A 15,853-nucleotide genomic window follows, 5' to 3' on the forward strand; every position below is an offset into this window, starting at 1 on the left:
AATATCTGGTCAGACATAAGAAAATCAGAAATATAACAAGTACTTCTAGGAAGAACATGAAGTCAATATGAACTGAGTTAAACTGGTAGCTACAGGAAGATCCAAAAACCAAGTTAATTCATATCCTGGTGACTACATAGAAAATACCCCAATACATCAAAGTGCCTCTGAGTACAGTGAAAATAAGTTATTTTTTTGTGCGTATGCTTCTGGATAACTTTTTTCCAAACTTTTTTTATGTATCATTTTCAACGTAAAATGGTCTATATGCACAGTTAGGGTAGGTAATTGTCAACAGAGGTATGATTTTAGACATGCTGAGAAAATACACTGCATTCCCACCCCAAAGCATCTCCCTTTCCTCGTCTACATTACCTGGATGAGAGTTAGGGTTCAGGAAATTCTTTATCCTGAGTGGGAAAGATGAGCTGTGAGTCACGCCTGATTCCTGGGAAAGTTCTTCTCTTTCCTGTCTGGTTTCCTGGCTTTATTTCTTAGTTAAGTCACGATTCCCATAATGTGTCTGCTGCACATGAGTTAGAGGAAGATCGATAGATGTTGTACGAAGAGCTCTATGATCATATGAATTTGAAAAATCTGTGTAACCTGTGAAGTGGTTTAATTCAAATGAATTTCTGTAGAGTGTGATTAGTAATAATAAGGAAGAGAAATATGTTGATAGTGGGAGTTGGAAAAAACTAACTTGGGGACTTTGGGGATGCTCTTCCTGGATGACAATCCTAAGTGAGAGCAGGCAAAAGGAAACATAAACTTGTTGTTCTCTCTGGGTATAAGCAAAGTGGATGAGAGGAGTAAAAAAAATGGGAAAGAAAGAGGGCTGAGGGGGACCCTGCCTAGACCATGCAACTCCTTACAGTGTATAAAGACTCATTTCAACCCACTTTAGAATTATGTCTAGTGTCAAGTCAACAAATGGTGGCTGATTAATCCATGCTTGATACTTTCCTGAAGGTGTTATCTTGAGATGAATCGAAGTAATGTCTTGAGTGGACAACTCTGTTCCAAATTGTTCTACATTAAAAATGGTAAGAATGATTAGATGAATCAACTACTCTTTGCCAGTCCATTGAAACTTTGTGTGTTGCACGGATAGACTCACAATGGGACTGATTGGGAACTGGCCTTCAGAAGGACTATAGCTCCCCACAAGAATTTTAAATTCTGCTTTTTAAGCCCTTTATCTCCTTGGTACAAAACAAGATATGACACGTTTCAAACCTTATTTCAATATTTCTCAACATTTGCTCCATGGACTGCCAATTTTGCAAGATGCTCTGGAAATAAAGATGTCCCATCTGCGGTCAAATAAATTTGTGAAATGGTGCCTTATATTTTCCTTCTGAAGATTCACACTATTTATTAGTATTTTGAAGACATTGAGAACCCTTATTCCATTAATCTTTTTTTCACTCAGTGTTTCCTAAATTCATGAGATCAAAGAACCTTTTTATCGTTGTTTATAAGGACTATTGATATTCTACAGGACTTAGGTGCCAAAGAATACACTTTAGCAAGTGCTTTCTTAAGCTAAAATATTGAAATAAGAGGGCTAGAGGGAGAAGAGGTGTATTCAGGGATAAAACAGAACTTTCTCAGTGTCTCAGAAAGAAGACAATGGAGATAACCAGCCATTATGATTGTATGCAAAACTGGCATTGACTGAGCTCTTTCTGAGCCATCAGAAGCATCACAGTCGAAATCCGTTAAAAGACACGCGTAGGCCAGCGTGATCACACTTGAGGTACCATTGTGCACACCATGACGGACGTGAGCTCTGAAGCCAGTGTGCTTGGGTCTCAATCCGGCTCCTCCGCTGACTGATTCCGTTTCCTCCTCTGTGGAATGCTGATCACAGCGGTGCCCAGCTCATAAGCTTGTAAGAGTTCCATGAGACACTGAATGAGAAGAGCTCAGTGCAGCACTCTGACTACAGTAAAGTAGCAAGAAATGTTATTATGTGGTATATGAAGTTCTTTCCCCCTTGGATTGACCTTAGGAAAAGAGCAGGATTCTGAAAGTCAGTTCTGTGAGGACTAAATGATCCAAAGCTTCATCATTGGGAGCATTTTACTTCATAAACAAAGGTGTAGCTGTGGATTTATTGGCATTGATGGAGTTTACCTATTTCTGGTGAATGTGAAAGTTCCTCTACTATGCTCCTAAATCAAATCAAATCAAATCAGGTCAGCAACTCTGCACCTTATTGTCTTTCCAGGCATAATGATCATGTGCTTTTGAATTTGGGAGATAAGTCAAGAATCTTCACTGTGTTATCTCCTATTATAAATATTGCAACTATTTTGAATGAAAAATACTATTTTCAAACAGAAATGGGGAAATTAAGAGTTCATTTTCATACTTGGCTCAGTTAAAATTTGTTTTTTATAGTTTTATCGTTGATTCCCCAGGGAGTTAATCAAGTTACCAGAGCTATTACAGAGAAGTATCACGTCTAAGGTGGAGCTATTTGGAAACTATTAAAACATTAAGAAGCCTGGCATAACATTTAAATCCTTTAGATACACTGTATTATATAATATCAGGTTGATGTATGTAAAATGTTCTAAAATTTTTTTTTGTCAACCTCATTGTTTACTAGTACAATATCTTTTCTCAGTCACTCAACATAAATGATTTTAAGTGTGTTTTAGTAGGCATTACTAACAAAGGAAAAATAATGTCTTTTTTTATGGTTTGTTGGAAGTTAAAGTAAAATAGCATTTTACATATTATATAATAACTTTTAAAGCCACTGATCACTGAGGTGAGAAATGAAAATTTATTTAATGATCTGGATACTTTATCATTGTCTAGATAGCACATAGCAGCTGATTGATTAGATTTATTTCTCTAGTCATTAGTTATAATAGGAGGAGTTTGTTTTTTCCTTTCCAAAATATATTTCAATGATAGCAAGTACTGAAGGATGAGAAGTACCTTTGGAAAAAATCAAAGTGAATATTACCAAGTCTAGTTATTACCCTTCAAAGGTTATTAAAATTTTTGATTTGATTAGCAATAACCTCGTCTGAACAAACATCTACTTGATTCCAATATTTGTCACCTGTGTCAACAGAAATTTCTGTAAAAACCAAAACACTGACTAGAAAGGTAAAAAAACAGTTGTAGAGTTATGTTCTTTATATAATATTAAACAAAAATGACTGTTTTTCCCATAAAATTCATGTTTAGCTCCTACATATACGAGCATAAGGCAAATGGCATCAGGCTTCCAAAATACAGTAGGTGTCAATGACGCTACAGAAGAGGGGCATGGCCCGATGTCACGGTGAGGTCTGTTTAAGTGTATATTTCTCTCAGCTCATCTCAGAATCTTCTCATCCCTGTAGGTAGGAAGCCAGGGACACAAGAGGATGCCAGTTGTACTTGCTGTCTCTGAATTAGAGTTTTAAAATTCAAAGAGCATCAAGGCATTTGCTTATGTCTCCTCGGGTCTCTCTCCTTCCTTCCTTTCCCTCCCTCTCAGAGTGGAATCCCAAGTTCTTCAGCAAGCTTTAGAAAACATACATCCAGCCTCACCCCATATTCAGCTGAACTTGTGGCAGAATGAATGTCTTCTCTCTCAAATCAGTTTCCGAATTTTCAGTTTTATTTTTCTATACTCGTCAGAGTCTGATGCCTAGCACTGTGATATAATTGAACATGACTTGAACAACACCGTGGGGCTGAATTGATCACTGCAGGACAAATCTTCAAAAAGAAATGTGAAAATTCATTTTTTTTCCTCTCTATGAACAAATATTTGGGGCTGTTAAAAAGTAGATTTCTGAGGTGGTTTGGTATGTTTTTAAAATAGGCACCTATAGTCTGGCCTCCTCAAGCCTGGGTCTATTCAGTTCACGTAGTTCCATGCAACACTGGTCCTAAGATCTGCTTCACAATAAAAATGCTGTGAAATGAAATGAAATAAAATAAAATACTTTGCATTGAGTCATGAACATTTAAAATCATGTACATTTTTTCCACTTAGAGCCTCACAACACTTAGGTAGTTTATAAAAAATATTACAGTGAGGATAAAAATCTAATTTTCAAAACCAGTGCTTCTCAGAATCGTTTGATCAATCAACTCCTTCTTTTGTAATTATCTATTACAATTCCTCAGAACTAGTGTTCTAAGAAACTCATTTTAGGAAATATCAGAGTTTCATCAATTTCCAGATGTAGATTTTCTTCACCTCTGGAATTGGGATGCTTCTTGCATTTGATGATGTCCTGGGTTCAGTGAAATATGGTATTGCCCGAGAAGCTTTAATGTCAGTTATGTGTGCTGTTTATTTATGATTAGGCACATCTGAGAGTGACAAAAATCCAAAATGATAGTGGCTTAAATAGTACAGAAATTCATCTTTCACCAACAAATCTTGAGATGGGTGGTCCTGTGCTAGAATTGTACTCTGTGGCATTGGACACCCAGGCTTTTTCCTTCTTGTTGTTCCATTTTCCAGAGCCCTTATATCCAAGGTCATATAATGGCTCAAGAAGACTGCTCCATGTCCATCTATAATACCCAAATTCCTGCCAGCAGGAAAAGAAAAAAAAGATCAATGAAGCTCCCAGTGACACTTCTGCTTACATCCCACAGGCCAGGACTTAGTAATGCGGCCAACACCTTGTAGCCGAGGGTAGTCGTTTTCCTGAGCTGGCGTGTGCTGAGCTAAAATTGTTATTCCTATGAACAAAGGGAAAGCCTATGGAAAGCGGGAGGAGAAGCACTGGCAGTACCTGCCATAATGTGATCACTGAATATTGATATTTACAAGAAGTACATCATTAAAAATGACTCTACAAATACAAACTAGAGAAATAGCAACGCATAACTCTTTCACAGGTAAGGCATGGAGGCAAATATTGCTGAAGATGAAATATTCACTTTGACATTAGCACCCAGAAAATTAGCCCTTTCTTCTCCAACATCAACTAGGTTAGAAGAAATTTCTTGGTATTCATGACCGTTGACCTTGGATTATGAAGGACAGAACAGAATGATATTCTCTGTTGCCTTTTGATTCTCAGGTCACTGTGATTATCCAAATTTAAGTGGGGGAAAGTGTGACTAGAGATAGAGGGAATTTATTCACATAGTGGATATTATGTAGATTTGAGCTCCTTTTAAGAATGTCCAGAATGTCCTGAATTTGATTAGTTTGTTCTCAAGTTGCTCTGTGATTATGTTTGCATTACTCTTTTAGAGATTTTGATTCAAATAAATGCAGGAATTATTGTAAAAAATTCTCCAGTGTTCACCATTGCATTTAATTCTTATATTTGTTCACAATATCTTTAATCTCTGATTTCTAAATGGAAATATTGAAGCAGGGAGATTGTTCAAATTTAACCTCAAATTTGACTAATGTTAATTTGGAAATATAATTAGATTATGACTGAAATTTTTTAAACATTACAATTAAAAGAATTAAAAATGCACATATGTAATAGTGTAAATCCTTTTTTTTTTGATGAGGAAGATTAGCCCTGAGCTAACCTCTGTTGCCAATCCCCCTCTTTTTCCTGAGAAAGATTGGCACTGAGCTAACATCTGTGCCCGTCTTCCTCTACTTTATATGTGGGACACCTGCCACAGCATGGCTTGATAAGGTGTGTAGGTCTGCACCCGGGATCTGAACCTGTGAACCCTGGGCTGCCAAAACAGAGTGCATGGACTTAACCACTATGCCACCGGGCCGGCCCCAAGTAATAGTGTCAATCTTTTTAAAAAATAAATTTCTATCTTATTTAAGCCACTGTCATTTTGGAATTTCTGTCACTCTCAGCTGATCCTCTTGATTATTTTGCTTTATTAAGCTATCCTTTGAAAAAAAAAAAAGTATCATTCATTGAAGCCAGACCTATTACCACTTCCTAAAAGCTGTTATTCTGTGATGCTTGCCTTTATTTATAAGCTCTTAAAAAACACTCTTACTTTACAGGGGAATGCAATAATTATGGAATAATGGGGTATGAAATTTGCTCATTCTTCATTAGATCAGATTATCTGATACCATAAGGCAAACAAAATTACAAGGTTATATGTGTCTGTTGGGCCTCAAATCATATGGGCTTATTTTTAGAAAAAGCAATGTTAAATAGGTGGTAAAAATCCTGACAGATCCAATAGATGAGCTTCATGAATTGATCTGGCTTAGTGGGTTGATAAACATATTTTCAATAAAAATGTCATTTTGCTTGTTGTTTCTCTATTGCCTTATTGAGAAGGATTAGCCATTCATATTTTTTATTTTTAAACAATAAATCATAAAAGCATCAAATGCATGCTGTTATTATAATTCAACTTAGCATGCCTACAGGGGAAAAAATGATTTTTGTTAAGAGATGAAATCTACCAGATAGATATGTGTCACCTCATTATTATCAGATATTTATTGAATACCTCCCATGTGCAAAGGACAAGGGTAGGCTTTGGAATGTGGAAGTCAAATTCTAAATAACTCAACCCTGCTGAAATGTGTTTGAAGTAATGGTTATATCCTTACTGCTTCAAAAGAGCAGAAGGGAAATAACCCAGCTATGTTATGAAATTGGAATTATAAAGTGATAAATTAAAATAACAATTGATACTCCACCTATTTTTCTGGAAACTTGAGGTGATTTAGTATTATAAAGGCTTAAAAGCATACTGATAAGCCAATAATAATAAAATTGGAAGGTATGAGTAATGCATAAGATATGTGTATTTCTGTCCCAATTAGAAAGACTCCTTTGGAGAGTTCATCTATATCTCTGAAACTATCTGCTCAGGGCAGTAAATTTATTCTGCTCCAATACTAAGGTTCTGCAGTGTGGCTAATCTAATGGCCTAGGAATCTAAAATCACCTGAGTTTCTGTTACTGCTCTTCAAGTTATCACCAAGGCACTCCACAGTGATCTGCTTGACATTTTCGGCATTTTTCTTCCATCATCTAATTAGCAGTGTTTTTGGTAATAGAACTCAGGATTTAATAACTTTCTCTCTCTTTTTTTTTTTTGGTGAGAAAGATTAGCCCTGAGCTAACATCTGTTAGCTCAGCAAAAAGAGGAAGATTGGCCCTGAGCTAACATCTGTGCCCAACTACCTCTATTTTATATATGGGATGCCGCCACAGTATGGCTTGATGAGTGGTGTATGTTTGAGCCCAGGATCCAAACCTGCGAACCCTGGGCCGCTGAAGCGGAGTGCGTGAACTTAACCACTACACCACCATGCCAGCCCCATTAATAACTTTCTTATCAGGTGATAATTGTTCTATAAATCAAAGCTGAACTCTCACATTAAAATTTAAATTTATAAATATTTTGGATGGATACTCTTTCAAGCAGACATGTGCATTTTAAATTTTCCTTTATTCTTTGAAGCTATCATATACTTGTCAGAAGTATTTTTTTTGCAAGATATTGGATTAGTAGTCTAACTTGTTCAATGCACAATCATAAAACTTTTAAATAAGTAAAATTTTAGCTTTTATAGACATTTTACTTCTGTTGCAAAGCATCCACATATTTCTGATAAAGTATTTCTGATAAAGGGAAATGATAAATGGAGCATAGTGTTAAGAATTGTCAAACCTAGGTATAGTTTCAGGGGTGTTTCTTCTTCTTTGTTTTTTTGTTTGTTTTTTGAGGAAGATCGGCCCTGAGCTAACATCTATTGCCAACTTTCCTCTTTTTGCTTGAGGAAGATTGTCCCTGAGATGACGTCTGTGCCAATCTTCCTCTATTTTTGTATGTGGGACGCCGCCACAGCATGGCTTGATGAGTGATGTGTAAGTCCTCACCAGGGATCCAAACCTGCGAAACCCAGGCTACTGAAGCAGTGCATGCAAACTTAACAACTGCACCACCCGGCCAGCCCCAGGGGTGTTTCTTCTTTCACTGAGAGACCTTAGCATGTCATTTAACTTTTAGAAGTTTGTTTCCTCATTCATAAAATAGAGTGAATATTTGCCCTAATTATATCACGTAGCGCTATTGAGAAGATAAAGGAAAATACTGAGTATTAAAACAATTTGCAAACTTTAAAGCACTCTCAAAAATGATGTGTGTGTGTGAATGTATGAGTATGCATAAGCGATAAAAAATTAATAACCAAATCCTTATTTGGTTGGAGTCCTGATTACTTATGTAAGTGAAATTTATCAGTTTTTGAAAAGTTTGGAAAAGAAATAGGGCGGCTGGCCCCGTGGCTTAGCAGTTAAGTGCACCTGCTCTGCTACTGGTGGCCAGGGTTCAGATCCCAAGCGCTCACTGATGCACCGCTTCTCCGGCCATGCTGAGGCCGCATCCCACATGCAGCAACTAGAAGGATGTGCAGCTGTGACATACAGCTAACTACTGGGGCTTTGGGGAAAAAAAAAAAAGGAGAGGATTGGCAATAGATGTTAGCTCAGAGCCGGTCTTCCTCAGCAAAAAGAGGGGGATTAGCATGGATGTTAGCTCAGGGCTGATCTTCCTCACAAAAAAAAAAAAAAAGAAAGAAATAGGGTACTGTGTTTCAGATTTTCTTTGAGTGACATGAACACAGCAAGGTCCACAACATTTAATTTGCTTTCTTGGAAAGACAGCAGCTGAAATTGACTCTGTCAGGGCTTTACCATGGGCTCCGAAGACATCATGGTGTTGTACAGCTGGCATTACACACGTCCTGAAGTCCTTTCTAATCTTCAAGGATTTATAAAAATCAACCAATTCATCTCAGTTTTGTTTCCCAGTAGCTGGTGTAAAATTGGTGTTCCTTGGGGCTCCAAGTGTGTTAATGCATAGTTGCCACAAATGTATCATTTCAAAATTAAATTCACATCAGAATCACCCGCTTTTTTCAACATAGGAAAGACATAAAAGTAAACATTATTTATGAGACCAAATTTAAATAACACCATGTAGTCTTTCACATGGATGACCATAACTCTGATGCAAGATGACGGAAACGTTGGCTGAAATGATTGCACTTTATGGTACCCCAAGCAAAAGCATTCTTTGTATTGTTCCTATGATTTTGCACTATGTTGTGATTCCCCGCATTGAATTGTCATTTTTAAACATGGTTAAATAGGAATCCTACATAATTAATGCTTTTCAAGGATGTCATTCAGAAAATTTAAATGTACAAAATAATTCAAAAATTGTTATAAATGTTATAAAAGGGCATGACATTTTCTTATGAAAATGGTTATTGGGATACATTTGAAAAAAATCTGACACGCATGCCTCTTCTTCTTTAGGCTTCTTTACCTGCAACAACTGATCTTCCAGAGTTTTTTATTTCTTCTTATAAGTGGCCTGGATGGACTCATAGCCCATTGGATCAAAGAAATTGTGCTGCATCTTGGGCATTTTCCACTGCAAGTAATAAAGTCATTTTAATTACTTCCTTATAAATTTTGCCTTTGACTCTAGAGCCTGGGAAAGTAATTAAAGGCTTTTAAATTTAGACTATTTAAACGTTAACATTTGGTCAATTAAAATAAAATCTTATTCTGACCAGAGAATATAACCTGAAGATTTTATAAAAATCCATTTTTAGTCCAAAAATTGGTCTTTATTTTTAGAGTCTAATTTTAAATAGAGAGTAAATCAAAAGAGCAACAAAAAAAAAGTTGCCAAAATTTGTTTGTCCTATGAAAGTTAAGGCCAGATAGTAAGAAGACTAGAGGCTCCTCTTCATCCATAATATCATCTGTAATCCTAATACACATATACACACAGCCATATAGTTCTTATGTTCTTTTCTCTTTATAAGATTTGCAAGAATAAATTTAATTATTAAATTAATTTGATGTAAAGTAGAACTTAAGAACTAAATGATAATGGATTTACATGGGTTTTATCTCATTTTAAATGAAAGTAAATATATAGGTTCTGACTCTAAAGTGATATAACTGATCTTTTAATAAGAGTAGCTTCCAAATTAGTGTTGCTGTTACTTCAAAAATGTAAGGAATGCCTTTTTTATAGCTACTTTCGTATAATTTCACAAATCTAGTAAATCAATACTCAGGTTAATCCCAAGATTTGGTCTCCAAATTATCCTCAAAGGAGTGTTGGTTGTCCTCCAGCAATTAAATCAAACCAAGCATTATGTTGATTGGCAACTATCAAAGATCTTATAAAACTACTTTCTAGGCTTTGAAGGTAATTCCAACAGTGCTCAAAAACGGTGTACGCACAGAAAGCGTTGTGAAATAAGTACGTAGGCTCTTAGAGAAGCCAGCTCTGAAGGGTCACACTCCTTGGGACAGAAAAGTGCTGATGTCTTTGTCTAAATGTCATTACTTCATAGCATTAGCTAGTTTATTCTAAAAATGTTGCCTTTGGCAGAACTATAGCGTTGGCCAAGCCCATCTCTGGAGTGGCTTCGTCTCTCTTGCCTGCTCCCCCAGTATAAATACTCTCTGGCTATCTGATGTTTGTCTTCAATGCATTAGGGATCCACATGGGGACCTCTTGAGCCCTGTTTCAGATAGGTGGACAGAGATTTAATCAGAAAAATCATTTGTCATTTTATGTTCATGCAGTTAATGTGTTAACCCTCCTAAGTGATATATATAAGAATTTTGCCTTAAATTTAAGCTAGACCAGTATTTCTGAAGATGTCTAAGCAAAGATATTGGTGGTGAAATACTGAGAGGAACTTGCTAGACTGATTTGGGTGGTGTATTTTGGTGTCTCCAAGTCACAGCCCCACAGATGGCTCAGCACAGGGCTGAAGGATTTGTCCTCCTACTTAATTCACCAAAACACCAGAGAGAGTGTTTTCAATACTTTTGTGGTTTCAGAGGACACGGTTTTGTATCCTATGTACTCAGTGTGGCAAATCAGGCTGATGCTATTATTTTTGAGTGTGTTAAGTAAAGAACAGAATAAACTAGGTTCTCTTAAAGATCTAGAAAATTATATCAGGAAGTAGCAGTTAAAATAAGAAAAATTGTCTTTCAAAGAAGCTAAAAGTTAAAAATTAAATAAGACATTTTAAAAATATACACATATATAAAAAAGTAGTTATGCAGCCAAATAAAATTCAAGCAAGATGTCAAGAGCTGAAGAGGTGAGGGAGTTTGGCATGGTGGGAGTGATAACATGCCACAGAGCAAATTTGGAGACAGAATAAAATGAGCAGGGAAAATAATAAAGTGTGTCTCAGAGGTAAAATCCAGTAAAAGTTTTAAAAAAGAGTGGAAAACAATTTTCTGAACTGCGTCATTCTCAAATCTTCTGACCTTTTCTAAGTATTTCAAATGAATGTGGATTAAACCTTCACTAAGATTCAGAAATGTCTATATAAGAGCAACATATTGCATACCATTGGAATTTAAAACACTTATCCTTCAGTTGAAATCTTTAGATGCATGGGCTGGAAGGGATCTTAGAGGCCACCTCTGTCAAGCCTTTGGTTTTATAATAGAGGCACAAATAGGTGAAGTGACTTACCCAAAGCTAAAAGCCAAGAAGTCTCAGAAATGATCCTGGAAGCCAGGGTTCTGACTCCTTAACTATTTTTTCTATATTATAAAGGTATTTCCTGAACCAAAAAATAGTTACACCAACATTTTAAAAATTTATATTTGATTCCTAACCCCTATATTGAAAGTCAAAGCGTCAAAGAATTTCTATGTTCTTTTATGAAATACATAGGAAATTATTTTCTTGAGAATAGTAGAGGTGGTAGTATAATGTCATTTGCTCCTAAGAAACATATCCTAGGACAATAATAGATGGGACTTGAGAAGGAAGTAGGAGGTTATAGATTCAACACATACTGAGTGTCTAAAATGTGTCAGCAATTGCGCTACAAAATTATACATATGCTATAGTTCCATAAAAACCACGTATACACAGAAATACATTTGTAAATGAATTATTTTAAAATGAATTATTTTAGAATAATTCTAAATTAACACCTTGAGGGGTTCCAGTACACAGACAATTTTGATGAGCAAAAACTATAACTTCTGAGAAAACTGGATGGATAGATGAAAAGTTATGACTTTGTTGCCTTTATTTAAAAAAGGGTAAGAGATTAAACATCAAGAATGAGACTATACCAAGTTTCCAACAACAATCAAAAATCTGTACCAAAATGGAGCCACCCCCGTATTCTCATAATCTCCTTACTTGTATTAGTTTATCATGGTGTTATGATTAAAATGGTAACAGGTATAGTTTTATGCTACTGGTAGATTAGTTTCCCTAGTCTATTATTCTAGGAGGGAAGAATTATGACTCTCGTATTTTTTGTTCATCATTGTAATTTCTAGTGCTTAGTACAGCGCCTATCTCCTAGTAGTGGGCAATAAATATGTGTTGGGGAAAGGAATGAACTGATTTAACAAAAACCATGCTAGGAAATTATTTATATAATCCTATGTATGTATATAAATTTGTATGATATAGGGGCTGGCCCGGTGGCATAGTGGTTAAGTTCGCGTGGTCCGCTTTGGCGGCCTGGGGGTTCGCCAGTTCAGATCCTAGGTGCAGACCTGCTCACTGCTCATCAAGCCATGCTGAGGCAGCATCCCACATAGAAGAACTAGCAGGACCTACAACTAGGATATACAACTAGGTACTGGGGCTTTGGGGAGAAAAAGGAAAAAAAAAAAGAAGATTGGCAACAGGTGTTAGCTCAGGGCCACTCTTCCTCAATAAATTTATATATTATAATTATATATTATATAATTTTCTAGAATATTATAAGCATAAAAGTATGCTAGGTAGCTTTTAGATATTTTATAAGATAGATTCATATTAGTCTAGATTAGCTTAAGAATGGTCTCCTGGGTTGTGAAACTAGGTGCCAGTTTAAAAACCACAGATTCAATTTATTCTAGTATATCAGATTAATATGGATGAATTTCCAATTAATATTTCTATGATCAGTTTTTCTGATTTACTTAGTTTAGTTACATTCATTTCAAAAAACATATATTTATCCATGACTGTATGTAAGACACTCTTCCAGGTGCAGGAGATACAATATAAGTAAGATATGGCTCTTGCCCTCAAGGAGTTTCACTTGACAGATTTCTTAACGAAGAATTCAGAAGTATATGTAGTATGAAAGGAACAAGAAACAGAAAAGTCGTTGAAATTGATAGAACAATAGAGCAATACCAAAATCAGACAAAAGTTATGACTAAAATTGTTACACATTTGAACTTCTTGGAATATATAGAGATATTAATGACATTTGGCCTTCATTTTAAATTACATAAAATTTTGAAGACTAGTTTAGGGTTCCAACGAAAAGGGCTGTGTAAATAATTAGAAATACATGTGCTATTTGAATATTAATTAATATTCTATTTGAAACAGGTGTGGCAGCCGACCGAATAGCAATTCAGTCCAACGGGCGATACACAGCCAATCTATCCCCTCAGAATTTGATCTCTTGCTGTGCCAAGGACTGTCATGGATGCAACAGTGGAAGCATTGATAGGGCTTGGTGGTACCTGAGAAAACGTGGGTAAATAGCTGCCCAACATGTGTTTCTAGGATTCTTATGAGTGCTGCTTGGGGTTAGAATAAGGAAAAAAACATATTTCAAGATTTTTACCAAAAAATATAAAAATATATATGCTACATCTGTATAAATATATGTATTATATTTAAATATATACTATATTTGCTATCTACTGAAATTATAAGCTATTGGAAACAATTATTTGAAGAATGTATGCATTCCTAGCTAAATTAATAGGAAGACTCAAGTAAGCATTGTCTCTTTGTTGCTCTGAGCCAAATGGTTCTACTGAGTCCCCATGGAGGGAATAGAGTCATTAATATTGCTGGTACCTCTGTTGAATCTTTCAGTAACTCAGGTAGGTGAATAGATAATGGCAGGTAAAATTAGATTAATATGAGTAAAATAAAGAAGTAATTTATAGTTGCCTCAGCTCATCAATTTCATTAATTGTCCCCATCCCATTTGATGAGAAAAGGCAGGTTGCATTTCTTTACTCTCATGTGGGATACTCTCTGATACCCACACAGCATCCTCGTGTCTATTATAAGAGCCAATCTACTTAAGGGCTGAGTTGTTAAGCTAAGGAACCTGCAGCTGATAGCTAGTAGCATACATATATATTGCTTTCCTGTTCTTTCCTAGTCCATTGAGTGCTCTGGGTCTGCTATAGAATAGTTAGATGCTATGAAAGAGAGGGTTTTAGATATTGATGGGTGGCAATACATTTCTTAAAAAACTTTTTTTCGTATGTTTTGCCTAATAAGGTGGTGCTTAGGGTGGACCACTTGGGCTGATACCTTCCTGGTGTAGTACTGCTTCATTGGCTTCTGTTTTGTGCAATGACAAAAATTAAAGCCCTTTAGGAGCTTAAAAATAAAAATTATCCTTAAGACCCAACTAAATCTCATTGTATTAGTCTGCTCAGGTTAACATAATGAAATACAATAAACTGGTGGCTTAAACAACAGGCATTTATTTCTCACAGTTCTGGAGGCTAAGAAGCCCAGGGTCAAGGGGTTAGTTGATTCAGTTCCTGGCAAGAGCCCTTTTGCTGGGTTACCTTCTCTCTGTGTCCTCACATGGCAGAGAGAGAGCTCTAGTTTCTCTTCCTCTTCTCATAAGGGAACTAATCTCATCATGAGGGCCCCACCCTCATGATCTCATTTAAAGCTAGTTATCTCCCAAAGGCCCCATCTCCAAATACCATCAAATTGGGGGTTAGGGCTTCAGCGTATGAATTAGGTGGGGCACACAACTCAGTTCACCCCACTAATTATCCCAAAGTAATGTATTGAATGCAAGACCTTTTAAAAGTATTTGGTGTTTTTAATGGCTTTGCTTTCATCATGCTCCTTGTTCAGATTCTCTTACTGTTTTGGACACTAATGAATTTTCTTGAAGTGATCATATTGGATACTTCAATGGCCAGTTCAACATTCCATATCAGTACAACCAATTCCATTGTTTTATTTTCTTTTCTATCTGCTTCTATATTCAATGAATTATGTTAGATTTGGAGCCAAATCATTTATACTTTTCTATATTCAGTTTCAAAATCAGAAACCAAAATTATTCTCTTTACTTTTTGTATAATGTATATATCTGATAGCTTTCCACTTTATTAACTTTTAATACTGTATTAGTACATTCTATTTCTCCCAAAATATCATGAGCTACAGACACATAATAAATGAAGTCTTATGAGAAGATATCTATAACTTAATAAAAGTATGAAAAAAACCTTTAATTCTAGAACTTAGATAATTTATCAGAATACCCCGAGTATAATAAAATTTATTGTCTTTTTCACATTAAATTTGGCTCTTCTATGTTATAATTATAGACAAAGAATGAAGGAGTCCTTCTCCTATTAATATTACCACAGATTTTATTGATGGTCACTTTTTATCTTCAGGAAATTCTATACTGTAGGTAGAATTATTTATTAAAGTAGATTGAAGCAAGATTATTAAAATTGTAATGAAGAAATAAGTGGGGGGCGGGGAGTGTAATGTCTCTGAGCTGCTTGTTGGAGTCAGTCAACATTTTGAAATTAAACATGTAAGTGGCCAGAATAATTTATGAATGTTTAATTCAGTAAAATAGTATATAGATAGGATATTATGACACTTTCCTAAGTATTACCTTTATTACTTTTCTTATTCCTCATAGACTGGTATCCCATGCATGTTATCCACTTTTCAAGGACCAAAATGCTACTAAGGATGACTGTGCCATGGCAAGTAGGTCTGATGCGCGGGGAAAACGTCATGCCACAAAGCCGTGTCCCAACAGCTTCGAGAAATCTAATAGGATCTACCAATGTTCTCCTCCATATAGAGTCTCTTCCAACGTAAG

At 35.8% G+C, this 15,853-nt stretch overlaps 1 protein-coding gene across 2 annotated transcripts in view; it reads left to right on the forward strand.

Moving 5' to 3' along the window:
- Positions 1-15,853, forward strand: part of TINAG (tubulointerstitial nephritis antigen) — a 92,142-nt gene that overhangs the window by 16,169 nt on the left and 60,120 nt on the right. Inside the window, exons 5-7 of one of the 2 annotated variants that reach the window (XM_004424008.2) lie at positions 9,258-9,381; positions 13,345-13,495; positions 15,668-15,848. In XM_004424008.2, the coding sequence (XP_004424065.1) occupies positions 9,258-9,381; positions 13,345-13,495; positions 15,668-15,848 (456 nt within the window). Of the gene's footprint in view, positions 1-9,257; positions 9,382-13,339; positions 13,496-15,667; positions 15,849-15,853 lie in introns of both variants that reach the window. The other variant, XM_087438728.1, reaches the window with a different exon arrangement.

Source organism: Ceratotherium simum, chromosome 13, assembly GCF_057802395.1.
Source record: "Ceratotherium simum simum isolate JZ-2026a chromosome 13, ASM5780239v1, whole genome shotgun sequence".
NCBI lineage: Eukaryota > Metazoa > Chordata > Mammalia > Perissodactyla > Rhinocerotidae > Ceratotherium > Ceratotherium simum.